Source organism: Prunus mume, linkage group LG7 (assembly GCF_029339155.1).
Source record: "Prunus mume cultivar Tortuosa linkage group LG7, ASM2933915v1, whole genome shotgun sequence".
Lineage (NCBI taxonomy): Eukaryota > Viridiplantae > Streptophyta > Magnoliopsida > Rosales > Rosaceae > Prunus > Prunus mume.
Window position 1 is genome coordinate 11,074,779 of NC_142704.1, and position 19,035 is coordinate 11,093,813.

Sequence of the window (19,035 nt, forward strand, 5' to 3'; positions counted from 1 at the left end):
AACAACTCCGGCAAGACACAGATTCTACCCATACTCTATAGACACCAATCAAAAAGATTTAGAGAGTTAGGGAAGCTATGGTTGGTGACTGACTGGTGAGTAGAATTTACCAACCATTATCCAATTCCTGCATCATATTTCTCTGTCTCAAACAAGTTAAAAAGAAGAAATGTAACAAAAGTTTGATTCCAAAATTGAAGCATTCTCTTCTCTTCTGGCATGGCATCACACAAAACTGAGACTAAAAGAGATGAATACAGGCCACAACTTAAGGGCTTTCCTCTCTTTTTCATGAATACAGGTCAATGAAAGTGAATTACATGACCATTTATGATTGAACTTGTATTGGTTATGAATTACCCATTGATCATTTCCCCCAACTATCACTTCTTGACGAGAACATACAAAACAACACGACTGCTGCAATAGTCCGGATGCCATTGTCTTTGGTCCAAACGCCCAATTACAAAATCCTTCATTGCGCACTCTAAGAAGTATTCAAGGACAGCATCTGCAGTAGGAAGTAGAATTTGAGTACACTACAGAAAAAGGACATTCAAATAATATAAAAGGCAATTATTACCATTTCGAAGTTCTCCAGCCAAAAAGATTGTTGTTTCACCTCCACAGAGTTGCCGCAGCGTAGACAGCAAATCCAAAACTGCTCCCTCACTATAGATTACATCAGAACCTAGCACTGGAATAACATTTGGTAAAAATGCAACTTTAACAAAATTTGGTTTTGAGTATTGATACTATTCAATAGCACTTTGACCTAAAAATAAAGAACATCAAATGACATGAGATTGATTCTTGTCTCAAAGCATTCAAATCCAGGTTCATTACTATAATCAATGAGCAGTGGAGCATGCAGTAAACTAAGACGACTTTTGGCGTACCATAGAGATGCTGTCATGTAAGAGAATGCAATGAAGATACCAATTTTTTTCTCATAAAATACAAAAGCTGCTCCTACCACTTACCATAGAAAGGAATATGCCTTTATGCTATAAGTACTTGATGACAGAATCCTCAATGATTCAACTACCCTTTGGGTATTCTAAGAGAGGTTATTATGGTTTAGCACTCGAAATCATGCTTGGATTAAGACAATTTCAAATTTGATTCTAGAACAGATAAATCTCAGTTGGACTTTTACAAAAGTTTTTGCCATCAAAATGTGTCCCATTTTGCAAGAGGTTTTTCTCTCTGTTTTTTTTTCTTCTCCAATTTGGTAACTTTTTTAATTAACAATTAACCATCCAAGATTTGATGTGCCGCACTTCAAGGGAAATAGTACATGTTGCTGCTCTATAGGAGAGAACCAACATATTACCAACATCAGGTGGAGGTTCTGTCAGTTCCAGGTCAGGATCATCTCCCCATATGAATTCCATCACTTTTGCTGAACCTCGCATATCTTCATGTCTCAGATTGACTTCAATATTCTTTCTCAGTAGTCTGAGTCTATCAGGAAGATCTGTGAGGACAACTTGACCACCTAGAAGAGCTGCAATGCAGCTGGAAGAAACAGGAAGAAGAAAAGAAAGATAGCATACAGCAAGTAAGAGAACCATTATTTCAGCCTGGCATATAAATTAGAAACTCAAGCCAAAATTCAGATTTATGTTTTCATGGGGGTAGGCATATAAATGTCAATTGTATCTTGTTAGCATGGCCTATCAATCAACCCAAACTGCAAACAAGTAGAGTTCTGTTGGATAAGGTGATCTAACAGTACAAGCTTCAAATTTTACCCATTCAAAAGCTAGTGTAATAATAGAAAGTACTGATAGAACAGTCCGGTTAGATATTCTAGCATATGAAATATTTTCTGACAGAAATTAGAGAACAAAAAAAGATACATGTAAAGAAAGTGATTGTACTTATAATTACCCGACTAATCCACAGCCAGAGCCCAATTCAACAACTTTCTTGCCTTGAAGAAGTAGCAACTCTGAGTCCGAAGCATGCTCTAGAAACTTCCCCAATATAACTCCACTGTCCCACATGACAGCACCAGTTACTCCAGGTGTGCTCTACAGTTCAATAAGTTAAATTATTCAAGAAAAATTTGAATAAACATCGAAAATTCTAGAAGGTTAAAAAACTTAAAAGTGAGTGGGATGTGACGATGGTGGAAGCTTTAAAATTCATTCAATCAAAATCTATTCTGATACAATCATCTAATCCTCTGGAAAAAAAAATAACAGATGTTGGAAAGCACCAAAAAAGGATTGGTCTTTATATTGCATCTGTATGCCACAACAAAATTAAAGCACATCTTCATTTATTTAGGGTTTTTTTTTTTATAAATATATATATTTTTTAACAATGACCCTCACTGGCATTGTTTTTCTGCTGCATTCTAATATGTAAACTGCAAGACACTTTCCAGTTGCCCATCTTACTTGATAACAGTAACAGTAAGCCAGGCTCTTTATTCCTTTCTTTAGTTTTATGATAACCTGCAGCTAAGTTTCGAAAAAGGTTGTGCCCCATCATAACATGGTACTATAGATAGTCCAACACTTCTGCATTACAATATTCACACATTCAGTCCATATAACTCATTATAAAAGATTATGTCAGCAGCCTTTGATCCTGTAGATGTCATAGCCAATGGGCATACTACCTTCCCTATCATGGTCAAGCAATGCTTCATGCTCCTGACTATTATGTAACGCTACCAAAACTTCACTCTTTATTTTCAGATACATGCGGATGAGCACTCTAGACACTACAATGGGTCTAATGTCATCTAGTTTTATTGCACATGCTTCCACTTAATCGAGAAGCTTTATGATGTGCTCTTCCCGTTGACATAGAAGGATGGTGCCACCAAGTACTACCTGTGTTTAACTGTCAAGGGGAAAAGAATCCAACCTGCCACAACATCACACCTGTAGCCTCATCAATGTATTTCTTCTTTAATTGCTTCTCATTTCTCAGCTAGGTATTGAATTTCATCTCAAGCTCGGAACAATATTACTGTTGAACTAACATTCAATTGTATAAGTCACAGGATTGGGAGCACAACGGAATGCATACCTACCGCAAAATGTGGCACAATGGGGGTACGCGTTTTACAGCACGTAATGAAAGCTGTCTCCAAGTCATGAAATTGTCAGCGGTTTATATAGGCTTACCTTGTGCACCCCAAGAACTTCAAAATCTATTAAATTTCCATACTAGGTTTTATATTCTAGTATTTAAATATGGAAACTTGGTTTGACTTTTTATCTTTATTAATCAAAGGCAAGGTACAGGGACTCTCAAGTAATGAAAAGTAATTTCATAAAAGCTCTATATTGGTATTTTGGCATGGAAGTATACATTTCTCCCAGTCATAGTTACCTCTGTGGCCCAGAAGTCAGCAATCATACATTTTCTCCCAGCCATAATCTCCATAATGACTGGGGAAAACAAATATTTGTTTCCAGAAACTAGCTACAACATTAAGTAATAAAGCGTCCGGATTTCTATTAGGAAGATTTCTTCTTATACTTCTTTCTATCTACGTATCTAGAATGCTATTTTGCTATTTTTTTAGCTTTCAAGAAGTCTAGGTCACACTGAAAACCAAGTTTTTCATTAACTAGACAAGAAGCATGCAAATGACATAAAGCAACAAGCATTGAAATAGTTGAATGGTAAATTAAAATTATTGTAGAAAGACAAGCAAAAAAAATAAATAATAGATACCAAAGAAGAAGGGGACTGGAAAATGGAGAGTGAGTGACCACAGACATCGAGTTTCAGTTGAAGAGAAGACTGAGAAACGAATGCGTTTGGTTTGGAGAGAGTTGGCTGTTGCATTCCCCACAGCAGCATTATCTCCTCTGAAGCTGCGGTAGCAGCAAATGAGTCCAATTCTTCTTCTTCTTCTTCTTCCTCCTCCTCTTGTTCTGCTTTCACCCTCAGCAGCCTAACCATCCCTTTGTAGGATCCCAACGTAACCATTCTTTCCTTCTCTCCTTCTTCTTCTTCTTCCAAAACTATTTCTTCTGTGGCCATGACTACGGGACTAGAGGCCTTCGTGGTGGAAATGGAATTGGGAATTAATAATGGGATTTTAGGAGAAGCAATTTTTACAGCCCCCAGCCAGCCCCTACGGAGGAATTCTACCATTAACTTTGTTAGTCATAAGCTAATCTTGGCCGTTCCTTACAACCAACGGTTAGGATTATAACAAACCGGATTATTATATACGCTGAGAATTTATCAAAAATAGCCAAAACTTGACTCCTAATTTAAAAAATGTCAGTTTTTGTAAAAAATTTCAAATTTAGCAGAAAATTCACCTAAATAGACACAAATACTCTCAAAATTTAAACCCACATAAACCTAAAAAAGAAAGGCTTAATTATGTACATACCCCATGTGCTTTCCAACTTATCTCAGATTACCACCGCATTTGTAAACTGCTCAAAGTACCCTCAAAATTTAAAAAACCGTCTCATATTACCCTTTCAGTTTTTTGAAGTTCATTCTGAAAGTTCTTGTCATCCCCACAAAATTCCAAAACAAAGCCCATCCCATTTATTCTGTTCATCGCTTATTTACCCTTCAAAACTCAAATTTCTCATTACCAACACAACTAGCGCAAGAACATCGAGAGGTTGAAAAACCATAGTTGGATCGAAGCAAATGTCTTGCCGGAATCGTCCAAACGAGCGATGAAGATTTTGGGTAAAAATCGGTAAATTTCTTGCTTTTGTCGGCGATCCAGACGGCGGTTGGTAGCGGATGAGATGTGAGGGTGGTAGAGGACAACGTCTGGTTCTTTTGATACCCATGTCGTGGCTTGGGGTGGCTGGAAGAGGAGATGGCGCCCAAAAACTGGTCGGATGAACAGTAACAAAGGGGATGAGTTGTTGTTCGGAATTTTGGGAGGGATGAACAATAACGTTAGAATCGGAACTTCAAAAAGCGTGAAAGGGTAGCGTGAGACGGTTTTTAAACGCGTTGGGGTACTTTGAGCCGTTTGCAAACACATGTGGTAATCTGAGATAAGTTGGAAAGCACAGGGGGCATGTACATAATTAAGCCAAAAAGAAAACCCTATTAGATTGGGAATCTTTGTACGTAGAGTTTGTTGTAGACGTATTGCTGCCATAGTCAAACGGTGAGTGCAATTCTTCCTTGGTTCTTCGTTTCTTTATTTATTCTTCATCTATATTATAAAATTTCAATTATGGTTTTGCTTCCTTGGTTCTTCATCAATTTCTTCTTTGTTTCTTCGTTTATTCTTCATCTATATTTATAAAATTTCAATTCTGGTTTTACTGACTTAACTCTTGAGCCATATCCAAAGTGCTATGATTTAATATCATCAATTCACTTTGAGCCTACATCAAAGGTTAGTGCATATAGGCTTGGAAAATTATTGAGTTTGGTAATATGATGATTCAATTGCGATGAGGCACTACATCAAAGGGATTTGTGCTTAATCAGATACTTACCAATTACGTTCCTGTTCACATAGCTATATAGAAAATTTGTCTTTTACCCTTCAAGAATCTGCATGTAAACGAATTTTGGTCTCCCGTGAGTTCATCTGTGTTATATGAGATGAATAATCTGGCAAGCCCTTCAAGATAAAAATGTAAGTCGTAGTTATGGTTAACAGAATTAATGGATCAATAATAGGAATAACCGACTTTCCTCCCACTTCAATTATGATTTAACATCTTTGGCAAGGGTGGTTGCCTTTTCAATTATGATCTAACTTCAATTAAGAAAAGTTAGTAATATTAATGGGCAAATCATTCAATTAAAAAAATTATTGAATTCATTTGTTCTTTTGTTTAAGGAACAAATTTGTTGAAAAGATTTCCAATAAAATGGTTGGGGAGTATTTATACCGTATTTCATTTTTCTTGAATATACAGGTTTCTCCTATTGAGGCATACTCATTTCATGTATACGATGGAGGTTGTGTTGAAGTTGTAAATTTAGAGGGGAAGTGTTGCACATGTCGAGAATTTGATCTTGACCAACTACCATGTGCACATGCTTGTGCTGCATGTAGGCACCGACAAATTTTGTGCTACCCAATGTGTTCAAAATATTATACTACAAACTCATTGGTAATTGTGTATGCATAACCTATATGGCCAGTTGGGGATCAAACAGATTGGGTGGTGTCTGATGATGTATGAGATAGAATTGTGCTACCACCAATTACATGAAGAAGGCATGGCAGACGTAAGGAAAAGAGAATCCCATCACGAGGAGAATAACCATAAACACGTAAGTGTTCACGATGTGGTTCAACTGGCCATTATCGACAAACTTGCAAAAATCCGATTGCACTTCATCCTACCTCATAGACAATGTGGTGTTATATTTTTCTTTTTAACTTTATGAATTGTAATGAATGAATATTTAAGTTTTTTATTATTATTTTGTTTTGTTTAATCTGGATCGTTTTATTGAATTTTTTGTTATACAAACTACCTCTAAATGTGTGACAATTTTTGAAGAATTAAAGTTACGTGAATTTTTATTTATTTAATTTTTTTTTTTGGAGTGGGAGGAGGAAATTATACTTGTGCACTGATTCAATCATTTTCTGAATTTTTGGTTCTAAATACTTTTTGTTGTTGCCAAATACATACATTTCATTTGGAGACAAATGGGGGAGAAGAAGAAGAAGAAGAAGAAGAGATATGCATATGGAAGAAGAAGAAAAGGGAAAGAGAGATGGAGAGAAGAAGAAAGAAAAAAAGAAAAGGAAAAGAGAGGGAGTGATGCTAGAGACAAACGGAAGAAGAAAGAAAAAAGAAATGAAAAAGAAATGGAGAGGTGATTGGAAAAGTGTTTGAAGAAAATATTTATTTAATAAGGTTTTTTTTTTTATAGGTTTATGTTGGTTTTAAATTTGAGGGCGTTTGTGTCTATTTATATGAGTTTTCTGCTATATTTGAAATTTTTTACAAAAACTGACATTTTTGAAATTAAGGGTCAAGTTTTGGCTATTTTTGATAAATTCTCCTACCTATGCTTATATTTAGTTATTAAATTCTTGGATTTTTAGGTAAAACAGTTACTAAACTTTAGTCCGATCCGCATCTTCGTCTTTCAATTTCCAAAATAGTTGCAGTGGCCCTTAAACTCTACTTTCGTTAGTAATAAAAGTCATGTCGTCTGTTGTGTTAAGTTTTCTATTAAATATAAGGGTAAATGGGTCTTTTTATGTTAGTTTTAGGGTCCAACTTTCTGAAATCCATCTTCTGTCACAAATATGTTGTAAACCATCCCCAAAACAACCCCAAATTGAAAACCCCTTCCTATTTTGGCTAACGTTCTTCTTCATTCATTTGTCTTCTCTTTTGGGCTCACCCTCGTCAATTGAAATGTAAATTTTGTAAGATGAGTTTTTCTTTTCATGCTTGTATCTATCTTCTCTCATTGTGTTTTCCCACCTAGACATTTTTGTGTGTTTAGAAATGAGCTAGAAATGTACCAAATGAAATAAGGCATATAGAGAAAGTTGTAGGTTTAGGAGAAAATAGGAAGAGTTGTGTCTTCTTATGTTTGCTAGGAGAGAATCAAAAGCTGCAATGGATTTGGAGGGTGTGAAAATTGTGAAAATGGGCATTGTTTAAGCTTAGCAAATGTCGAGATTTTTTGGATTTTTGGCAATGAAGAGAAGGAAGCATGAAGTTGATTGCAGTCAAGTTGAACTCAATTCAGTGAATTAGTCGAAGCCTAAGCCCCAATACTCGTGTTGATGCCCAAAAAATCCAAGGTTGGGCCCAAATATATTTCTTGCCCAATACAACACTTAACTAGGAAAGAAGCTTGACTTGGGTATGTAAGAATTTGTCGTATGCGCTTACGCAAGTTATGTTCCACATCCCATGCCAAGAAAACACGCAACCCGCCATGCAGAGAGGTCGTAACGAGCCTGTAAAATGTATTGGTTCTATGAACTCGCGCTTACTAACCCGTCAAGCACCGTTTAGCCCGGCTATAACATGCCAAGTAATGTCCAATGCCAAGCAAAAAACCTTTATTTTGGCACCAAGCCACGCTACAAGCTTAAGTGGGCCCAAACCACGCGAATGCCGTAGGCTTGCTGAGCGAGTTGTGGTATGAATAGTTACGAGTATTCATGAGGCCCAATAAAGGTTCAAGGAATGGAAGTTTTGGGCTACTTGGGAGCACTAAACTCAAGCCAATTTCTTGAGCCCAAACACATGAGTAAGCATGAGAGAGAGAAAAGTGACCCAATGCCTTATGAGAATATCCAATGATCTGCAACACTTAGAAAAATCCTACATCAATTGAGACATCCAGCACCTTGTCAAAAAACAAAGCAAATAAGCTACTCTAGCAGCTTGACGAACTCATAGGCCATTGGAAATAGAATGCTAATAACCTAATACCTTAGAAAAAGCATAGCCCAAAGGCTTATAAAATATCTAGCACCGTATCTAGTGTTGTTAAAGGCCTTAGAACCAAGTCAAATGGTAAGCCACTACAAAAACCAAAGGAAAATCATATGCGCATGAGGAATACCCATTAGACTAACGCCCCTACCCGTGTTCCTTTCTTCTGCAAGCTCAAATAGGAAAACCAGAGAGTAAAGTGGTTGGTGCCCCACCCACATAAAGAAATCCAGCTGCTTGAAGATGTTGGAACCCCAAAAAGGCTTCGTGCCTAGGTGCACAGGCTAAGGAAGTTTCACCAAATGAGGTTGAAATGGAAGAAAGTGAAGGGAAAGAAAGAAAAAGGCTTGTTCCAGCGCCGATAAAAGTAGGCACCTTCTACCCAACAAATACACGATCCAGAAGTGCGACCAAGCTCTTGTCAAGCAACTGAAAATTTACTCAAGACACCCCATTCTCTATTTCCATCTCTCCCTCTCTTCCTTAGTCAAAATCCCCCTAAATTTCTCTCTTCCCATTGCTTGTTTCCATAGGAAATCCAAGCTCTCTCTCTCTCTCTCTCTCTAATGCTAAACTCATGAAGGCTCAGCTCCCATGCCACAAGCTTATCATACCAAGCCATAATATTGATTTGTAACAATTGTCTATCTTGTTGGTGGGAGGGACCAAAGTGCTTCCTAAGGCTCCACGTTTCGAAGTACTCTTGGGGCCTAGTTCTTGAACTCAAGCAAAGGGGTAAGCATACTCTCCCACTGCTGGAAGCACAAGATTCAAGCTCTGGTTCTTCCATTTTCTCATTATATATATATATATATCTCCCCTCCCCCCAAAAAACCAAAAACCCTATTCTAGATCTGAAACACTTATCTTCATAAGCCAAGTTGAAATTATGGGCATTACTTTTTTGGTGAGAAATCCAAAGGCACGCCTAAGCATTCATCAAGCTGTCGGAAGCCCAATCAAACAAGTAGCAGCTATTGGAACACTTGTTCCACTCTGTTTCAAGCAAACCCCTTCCATCGTTTGCTCCACCTCTATCATCAAGCAATAGCTTCACAGTAGTTGATGTATCCTTCTCATCAAAACTTTCAATGTACTGAAGAGCCATTGAAGAATACTAAAGCACTCCCTAAGGTCTCAACTCTTTCCGGGTGTTTTGGGGCCTGGTACCGCAAACTCATATAGGGGCGCAAGAGAGCTCGATCTACTTCACAATAGTCCAACAAGCCCATTGTAATTCTCAACAAAAAGACCTCAACAACTCGAAACCTCTTCATTTTTTGAACTGTAGCATATCTTCATCTTCACAAATATGTTAAAAGTCTTATTCAACCCTCAATTGCTCCCCATACTCATTTTTGACAAAAAATCTGACAGAACAGACGAAAGGACTTCTATTGCTAATGAAAGTGGAGTTCAAGGATCAACACAACTATTTTGCAAATTGAAAAGCCAAAATGTGAATCAGGCCAAAATTTAAGGATTGTTGGACCTAAAAACACCCCTCTGTTTGGATAAGGGAAAATAACTGGGAATTTAGTTAAAAGTAGGGAATTTAAGAGGAAAAATTAACAATTCCATTGTTTGGTAACTTAAGCTCATAATTTATTAAATGTTGTGGAAAAAAATTGTGAAAATTGGGGCATCAATTCTCGAGTTTAATTTCCACCAAAATAGGTGTCATTTCACAATTTCCATTGTGCCATTTACAAAATTCGACATACATAAATCCAAACACTGAAATCTTCAATTGCCAGAAATTAAAATGATAGAAATATAAATTCTGTAAATTTAAAATTCTATGTAATTTTCAATTCCTTCATCCAAACGGAGGGTAAATTATTCTATAACCCAATATGCGGGAGATTCTCCAATATGCTTATGAGAGAGAAATGTGATATGCGGTTTTTTTCTCGGTCAAATAGAAACTTCATTAGATAAACTTCAACGGTATAATCAAGGACATCAACAAAACATTTAAAATACCAATTCCAATAGGGCAACAAACAAACATGCTAAAAGTAAAACTAATGCGGAAAAAAACCACACTAAAACTACTAGCCCACATGTTTCATTTTAATTTTACCTAGATTACCTACCAACAAGATTCATGACTCCCAAGAAACCTTAGCCCCCCTTTCTCTTTTTGAGTTCTGAAGGAAAACTCCATAGAGGGGGATGAGGAAAAAACGTCACTGCCCCTCCTCCCCCTCTTTTCTTCTCGTCTTTTCCTTTTAGGTTAGTAAATAAGTCCACTGAGGTGTTTTGAATAAAAAGCCCCTTGGTGTACTTTCTTCTAAGCCATGGTTAGATTGAAATTCCCCATCATCCCTTTTAGTCAGTGGCCGTAAATGTGCTTTTCCAGGTAGTGGTGGTAAGGTTCGTTTAAGCTTATGGGTTGATTTATGGTTTTGGTTATGTTGAGTTTGTGGGCTTTGTTTGAGCTTATGGCTAATTGGGATATGGAATCTCTGTCTTAACCATCAAAATGAAAAAGGATAAGTTAATGGGAAAAACCCATATGACAATATGACAAGAAAGAACTTGATTTGAGGAAGAAATCACCAGCTAATTCGAGAATAATTATTTCCTACTTTAAGCCTACATGTGGTTTTAACTTTTGAGCCATTTGATGATATTCAAATGATGTGGAGAAGAGAAGTCAAGCAACATAGGACATGTATCCTATGAATTTATATAGTTCCATTATCCTGCAAGGATGAGGTATTCAAATCTTGAGATTGTTAGGCACGAGGTTTAAATCCCACCAAAATAAGAAATAAATATAAAACCCAAATGGTGTCCCTTACGTTTTCTTAACGCAAGGGAGATTCACTATTATACCCAATATAGAGGCCCAAATTATAAAAATACCCCATATGAAATGGACTTTAGAAACACATTCAAAGCTCATTTACAACATAACAAAAAAGCTTTTAACTTCTTATAAATTACAAAACTGCCATCAATTTCTTAAAACAAGCCCAATCCCAAAATATCATAAAAATACCCAAAACACTCAATAAGGCATCAAAGTAATTTAATAATCAATATTAAATTCAATAAGGCCAGCTGTCATTTTTTGGGTTTGTTTGTAGAAATTCAATGTTGTAGGGTTTATCTATAATATTTTTGCTAAGAATGGGTATATCACTAAATATCTCAAAGAGGAATCCATCTAACTAACAAATCGAATTACAGGATCCAAATCTGAAACCCGACTCCAGTAGAGATTCAGTTATGCTCATGCAAATTACTTGTCTGAAGTAAACCATTAACCGCTTGGTAAACAGAAACAGTCCTTTATGTTATATCTTTCAAAAGCTGTCATCATAGAGGCTTTTTGTTCAAAGTGAAACTATAAACACAAATACATAAGAATGATACTTACAATGAATCCGCAGGCATATGTGTGCCATTGTGTCAAAGAAGTATTTGACATAAGTTTCCAGCATATATCATATCAATGGGGCCATGATTACATGCTTAACCAACCAGAGGAGCCTAGTATACACATAGAAAGATAGATGTTATTCAATCTCAATCTGTAGCGGGGCTTCTTCTTCTGGTTCTAACCCGCTAGCATCAATTTCTTCCTCGGTGATCCCAGAGGCTTCCACAGTCCTTGAAACCCAATCCTTGAGTGGATCTTCATTCAAGTCAAGTCGTAAGAGACCAGCAAACATCCCTCCCATGAACGCAACTGGCTCCTAAATGACAAGATATACAGAGAAATGATGGAAATAATAGTATACCATTTATGTTGCATTCTCATCGAAAATTCTTTTTATCTAGTGGCAGTGGCACTTATCATCTAAAACACAGTAGATGGGAGAGCTGGGAGAACAAATGAATAATATATAGTATGGAATGCATCTTCATTTTACAGCTCATGTCATAAGAAAATGATCAAAGAGAGTTACTTTTAACAAAGCAAGCATTGAGGTAGTACACGCTACATGGATTTAGAAGAGAACTACTGATGATACCATCCAAACATGGACAAGACAGATATAACTCAGTGGTGTCTACATCAGGCAGACGTTTTTTGGACTAAGATTTTAAAAGAAAAACAAGAGGAAGTAACTAATGAATATACCAAAGCAAATGATTGTGTTGTGTTATGCTCCAAGACCAAGAGTGACATTTCGAATCCATATTTTGCATCCGCATGAGATGCTGTGTTATCAAGATGCAAAAATCAGTTGGTAACAGTCTAATCCCCCAAAAACCCTAAACCATCCAGAATAAACCTCTTACAAAATCATACACTGAATCGGGAGAACAAACAAGCAAACCAATATCAAGATAAAATCCCTACCTTACACGGAATTTGGGAACTCAGAATTGAGTAAACTAATCGGGATTTATTTATATATGAATTGACTTAAGCGCTAGTAGCAGTAACAAGTAGTACCTTAAGCGCTTCTCTGAGAATGGGTTCCTCAGTGGGATTGAAGAAAAACGCCTTAACCCCATCATTGTTCCCCAAACGCACTTTTGTGCTGCTGGTGGGACTCAACTGCTTTGGTAATGTCGATGGTTTTATAAACCCAAGCTTCATTGATTTCCACTGTTACCCAAATTTGAATTTTTCATAAATCATAAATAAATACTGGCTGGAACACCAGATCAATAGATAGATGAAGAATAGGAAAAGGACAAGTTAAGCCTCGGGTGGGATTCACTCACCAGTGCACAGCAAGGAAAATTCACAACAAAGACTGACATGTTGAGCTTCCTCTGCCGCCTTCTCTTCTCTTCCCTTATGTTGAACCTTGAAATGCTTCTTCTGTTCTGCTGCTTCCCCGTCTAGTAGATCTATTAAATATATATTTTTACAAATTTTGTTTCTCTACGGTTACTAGTTACAAGTCTTCGGCCCGTGGTCCTTGGGCGGGCTTTAGTACAGTCCAGTGAGCTTTGACCCACACTAAGACTCCAAAAGCTACCCAGATTAATCCAACTTTTCAATGTGGATTGGAGAGACTATAATGCGGAGATGCTGTGCGGAGGTTATTTGCGGAGACTACTGACTGGGCCATTAGATTGATCAAATGGCTAACATTAGTATCCTCTTTATGCTAAACCGGGTTGACATTACCCGTTGAACAATGCTGTTCACAATCGAAGTATTATTGTTTCTCTACCTTCTTGTCTCTATCTCTCTCCCTTTCTTTTTTTAATTAGTTTTTCTCTTTTCTCTCGGTTGTCGCCCTCTTTCTTTTATTATTCTTCTCTCTGTTGCCTCCCTTCTCCTGCTTCTTCTCCTTCTTAGAGCAACTCCATTTATTGCCAAAGGGGAGCAGCACTATTCACGTGAATAGTGGTTGCCTCAAAATCAATTTTGTGTTTCACCCATTGCTAAGGCGATTCTATTCATTTTTTGTTTTATTCACAATTTTATTTACCTCAATAATTAATTTGGATAATATTTTCGGATAAGATTTACGGGTTCCTACGTGTCAAGACTATTCATAATCGGATAAAATTTCGGGATAAGATTTTTTTGTTCAAATTTCGGATGAATTTCAAAATTCAAATTTCAGATAAATTTTTGGGTTCAAATTTCGAATGAATTTCAAAATTCAAATTTCGGATGAATTTCAAAAATCAAATTTCAGATAGTACGATTTTCCCAACTTCTATACAAGTTTATCGCTTTTGCCAAGACATCTCTCAATTTTGCCATCTCTTTGTTGAGAAGTTTCCACCTACTCGACAATGCCATTTCCGTAAGAGGCGAGTCCGAATTTTTCATAAAATTCGGCATGAATTTTTTCCACATATGGAAAAATTTCATCTCATTGCCTGTCAAGGGACAATGACAAACTCGGAGCCAAACCTCACATAAAGAAACATCTTCCATGGTGCTCCACGCCCCTCCGGTTTCAATAGAAGAAGCCATAAAAATAAAAATAAAATTACAAGGTGAAAGAGATGAAAATGTTGAGTGAAGAGTGAAGAAAATGTTGAGTGAAGAGTGAAAAAAATGTTGAGTAATTGTAGAAGTAGAATAAAATGTATGAGAATTGGTGTTGAAAGTGAAGGGTATTTATAGGTATTTATAGGAAAAAAAATCAGAATTTTTTAGGATTTTTGCCGTTGGATGAACATTTGGAATCAAATCGGAGGGCGTGCCACGTGTCTTCCACCGTTGGCGTCGTGACGTCGGTTCAAATTTTTACCATTGGCGCGTGCATTGCACGCGCCAACGGTAAAAATTTGAACCGCGTGACGACGCCACCGACGTCGTCATGATGTCACCCCACCGCGTTTTGGACACAGGCGGAAGTTGCCTTGGGCGGCCCGGGTTAGGTGGGTCCCACACCCCGGGCACAGGCTTCTCATTGAACGAAATTTTTTCCCCACAGGGTGCACTGTGGAACCGCTCTTAACAAACAGGGCTAAGCACACGAACAACAACTAAACACAATCAATCTAGGCTAGTTATTTTATTTCCTCCGCCAGTTATTTTCTTCCTTTTCCCTCTCCTTCTTCCTATTTCTCTTGTTTTTCCATTTGTTTCTCCACACAAAAAAAGTCTGCATTTCTCTCCTTTTCTCTATGATGCTGCTGATTTAGATCTACTAGGAATTGAGTTTTTGTGTTTCTGATTCCCACAGTTTCAGATTCCAGCTTAATAAGTAAAAATAATACAAATTTATAAATAAACCCAATCCTAAACATGTATTTATAAAAAAACCCAAGCACTATTTAAACAAATAAACACACCCAAAATCAACCCCAAAGTCAACTTTTTGGGTGTGTTTATAAATGAGTTTTGAGTGTGTGTAATAATGGGTTTTGGGTGTGTTTATATGTTTAAATAGTGCTTGGGTTTTTTTTATAATTTCAACTCCCATTTTGGGTGTTTTAGTGAAACTCCCTAAAAATAAATGATTTTTTGTTTTGAGGGGAGAACAACTCCAGTATTTGGCCTTTACCCAAATTTATACACATGCAGAGTTTGATGAAGACTGACGGAGAGAAGAAAAGACGGAGAGAGAGAGAGAGAGAGAGAGAGAGAGTTATTCGAGAGGGAGTGGGAGAATTAAACGGTAATCTGGGAGTTCATCTCTTTGATAATGTCCCTGAGTGGGTGGGCTCGACTCTCGCAGATGATATTGCTAGTGTTCACAGAACCCGTGTAGTCTGTATTAATCTTGTTTGAGTGTTGTTTCTGGGGCTTGGCCCCCTTAGCTCATCAAGAGAGAGAGAGAGAGAGAGAGAGAGAGAGAGAGAGATGGAGGCAAGAAGAAAGAGATACAATAATTTTTTTATTTTTTTTTAAAGGAGAATACATTTGGGAACGTATACGCGTGTATAGCAATTACTTTGGCAAGTGAACAGCATTGCTCTTACCCGTTTTAAAAAAACCCAGATCCTGCAATCAAGGGTGTATTTCCCAAGTGAACACATTCCAAGATGAGTCAGAATGAAGATTTAAAAACAAAAACTATTTAGAAAATTGAAAGGAAGAAAAGTTATTCCCGCCCCTATAAAATTCGTCATGTTCTCCTTCCTCCCCCTCCCATCAGCTGAGAACCATAGCCAACATTCCTCCAAGCTATCCAAGAAAAACCCGTCAATAATGAAATCTTAGAAATAAAAGAAAAGAGAGAAACTCATTAGCACATGAAACGGTCCCTTCACACGGCAAAATAACAATAAAAAAATAATTTAGGGTAAAAAACATTAATAAATATAAAGGTTAAAAAGTAATATAATAATAATTTAGGATAAATAATAATATAATAATAATATAATGTAACCATGATCCGGGGAATTCAGTAAGGAAGACGAAGTCTTAATGAGTTCGTAGCAATTTTCGGAACATTCTTTAAATTTTTGTGTATTTAGTTATGAATTTTATAAAAAAAAATAAAAAAATAAAAATTTATGGTAAAAAGTAAGGATGTGGCCATGTTGACTGACGTACATGTGTGCAATTGCTGAAAGGTGATGCTCTCAGGTCGCGCCATGTGTCTATTGCATTTATTTTGACTTTTTTAGTGTAAAATTCTTGAAAAAATGGTAATAAATAATAGGAAAATCGAAAAAATGCCCCGAAAATTGCTCCGGCCTCCTTGTGACGTTATATAACTTGGGGAAGCTATAAATCATCCATTTCATAATTAAAAAATACAAACGTATTTTGATAACTCACTTTCCTCTCAACCCTAGCTATATATCCTTATTAATTTCAACTTCAATAACCTACATCAACAAACATCTCCCATGAATGTTTGAAATCATTTTTTAAAATGCCTAACCATTATCCAGGGAGCTCAGTAAGGAAGATGAAGTCTCAATGAGTTTGTAGCAATTTTCGGAACATTTTTTCTATTTTTGTGTATTTAGTTATGAATTTTATAAGAAAAAAGTAATAAAATAATAATTTAGGGTAAAAAGTAAGGATGTGGCCATGTTGACTGACGTACATGTGTGCAACTGCTGAAAGGTGATGTACTCAGGTCGCGCCATGTGTCCTTTTGCTTTTATTTTGACTTTTTTTAGTGCAAAATTATTGAAAAAATGGTAATAAATAGTAGGAAAATCGGAAAAATGTCCCAAAAATTGCTCCAGCCTACTTGTGACGTTATAAAACTTAAGGAATCTATAAATCATCCATTTCATAATGAAAAAATACAAACGCCTTTTGATAACTCACTTCCCTCTCAATCCTAGCTATATATGCTTATTAACTTCAACTTCAATAACCTACATCAACAAATATCTCCCATGAATGTTCGGAATTATTTTTTAAAATGCCTAACCATGATCCAAGGAATTCAGTAAGGAAGATGAAGTCTCAATGAGCTCGTAGCAATTTTCAGAATATTTTTTCAATTTTTGTGTCTTTAGTTATGAATTTTATAAGAAAAAATTAATAAAATAATAATTTGTGGTAAAAAGCAATGATGTGGCCAGGTTGACTGATGTACATGTGTGCAACTGTTGAAAGGTGAGCACTTAGGTCTCGCCATGTGTCCTATTGCATTTATTTTGACTTTTTTTAGTGCAAAAGTTCTTGAAAAAATGGTAATAAATAGTAGGATGATCCAAAAAATGCCCCGAAAATTGCTCCAGCCTCCTTGTGACATTATAAAACTTGGGGAAGCTATAAATCATCCATTTCATAATAAAAAAATCCAAATGCCTTTTGATAACTCACTTTCCTCTCAACCTAGCTATATATCCTTGTTAACTTCAACTTCAATAACCTACATCAACAAGCATCTCCCGTGAATGTTTGGAATTTTTTGATAACTCACTTTCCTTTCAACCGAAAAAATATATTTTGCAATAACCAACATTACAAGTATATTTCCTTAATGTTCATTATCTAATTTTTAATAATACAAATATTAGTTTCCTTTCATATATAAGGCTGTAAAAGTATCTGTTTTGTTATAATAATTAGACAATGGTTTGAAGTCATCATGAGTGCTTGCGTCTAGATCTTTGAACACGTCAAAGGTGTTCAATAAGTTGTCAATACGATGCCGTATGGTGAATCAGTCAAGTATCTCTGTTATGTCCAATCACATAAAATGATGGCACACTTTTTCTGAAAAACCTCACACATCAGTCAGAACCATTTTTAAAATATTACTGAATATTTCTCCTCATCTATATGAGTGACTATATCTTCACTCTATTTTTTTTTTCTCAGTATATGTTTACTTTGAGGGATTCCACAAATATATAATATAGCTGAGTTCTTGAGAACATTCTGTGGTGTGTGTGTATATATATATATAGAGAGAGAGAGAGAGAGAGACAGACAGAGAGAGAGAGAGAGAGAGAGAGAGAGGTTGGGTTGGGGATGGGGTGGCTTCGCTGGTTTTTTTTCTCTCAGTTGGCTGGTGATAGGGCTGGAAGAAGGGAGAGAGAGCTGGGCTGGGATGAATGAATTTCCTCCCTTTTTTTCTAATATATATATTTTTTTTTTACAGATTCTGATTTTCCACCAAATTTTACAAAGAAATGTTCATGTACCATTTTCATCATGAACTTCCCATAGATTTTAGATTAATAATCATGCCCACCTTTTCTATTTTGATTGTTCTCTCATAATTCTTCTTTTTAAATGAAATTTGAAAAAGCATTCTTTCTGGGTTTGGGTTTTAGCCATATTTGTATTTTTTTTTTCTTTTGATGGGACAAGATAATATTTGAAGAGATGCAAATTGAGCCAATACAAGTTGATTTGGAGGATTTTTGAATGCATAAGAAGTAAGAGCAAAAGCATAATGTGATTCAATTTGGGGTGGGTGTACTGATAAGAGTATGGCTGTCTAGGGGGTAGGGGGTTGGGAGGGGGTGGGGTTGTTATTTAAAAGAAGAAATTAAAAGGGATGGGGTCAGGGTACTGTTTTTTTTTTCTTCGGGGTGGTTGGTGCTGGAGCTTGGAAAAGGGAGGGAGAGATAGCGTAAAGGGGGTTGGGTGGGCGAAGGGTGAGGGGGAGAGAAAGAGAGAGAGAGAGAGTTGTAGGTTTTTTTTTATTTTTTATTTTTATATTTATAAATTTTAAAATTTTAAAAATAATCTTTTAGCTTTTAATACAATTGTTTTAAAATTTAAATTATGTTTAAAATATATTTTTTCATTTAAATCCACGTGATATTG

The 19,035-nt window shown here is 36.3% G+C and overlaps 2 protein-coding genes across 6 annotated transcripts; both read right to left on the reverse strand.

Annotated features, from left to right (window-relative positions):
• Positions 1-181: 181 nt before the first annotated feature.
• LOC103338848 (S-adenosyl-L-methionine-dependent methyltransferases superfamily protein) lies at positions 182-4,097 on the reverse strand. Of its 5 annotated transcripts, none has more exons than XM_089041179.1 (6): positions 3,706-4,097; positions 2,412-2,474; positions 1,897-2,039; positions 1,337-1,521; positions 584-691; positions 182-511 (listed from the first exon to the last, which is right to left on the reverse strand). In XM_089041179.1, exons 1-6 carry the CDS (start codon positions 4,015-4,017, stop codon positions 384-386), a joined length of 939 nt encoding a protein of 312 aa, XP_088897305.1. In that variant the 5' UTR covers positions 4,018-4,097; the 3' UTR covers positions 182-383. The 5 variants fall into 5 exon arrangements, with proteins under 5 accessions (XP_088897305.1, XP_088897304.1, XP_088897306.1 ...); XM_089041178.1 differs by having other exon boundaries at positions 584-697; positions 3,706-4,094; XM_089041180.1 differs by lacking the exon at positions 2,412-2,474 and having other exon boundaries at positions 3,706-4,093.
• A 7,588-nt stretch (positions 4,098-11,685) lies between these two features.
• LOC103338847 (UPF0426 protein At1g28150, chloroplastic) lies at positions 11,686-13,250 on the reverse strand. The gene is made up of 3 exons (XM_008242101.3): positions 13,092-13,250; positions 12,817-12,972; positions 11,686-12,109 (listed from the first exon to the last, which is right to left on the reverse strand). The coding sequence occupies exons 1-3, from the start codon at positions 13,128-13,130 to the stop codon at positions 11,930-11,932; spliced, it is 375 nt and encodes a 124-aa protein (XP_008240323.1). The 5' UTR covers positions 13,131-13,250; the 3' UTR covers positions 11,686-11,929.
• Between the last annotated feature and the right edge of the window lie 5,785 nt (positions 13,251-19,035).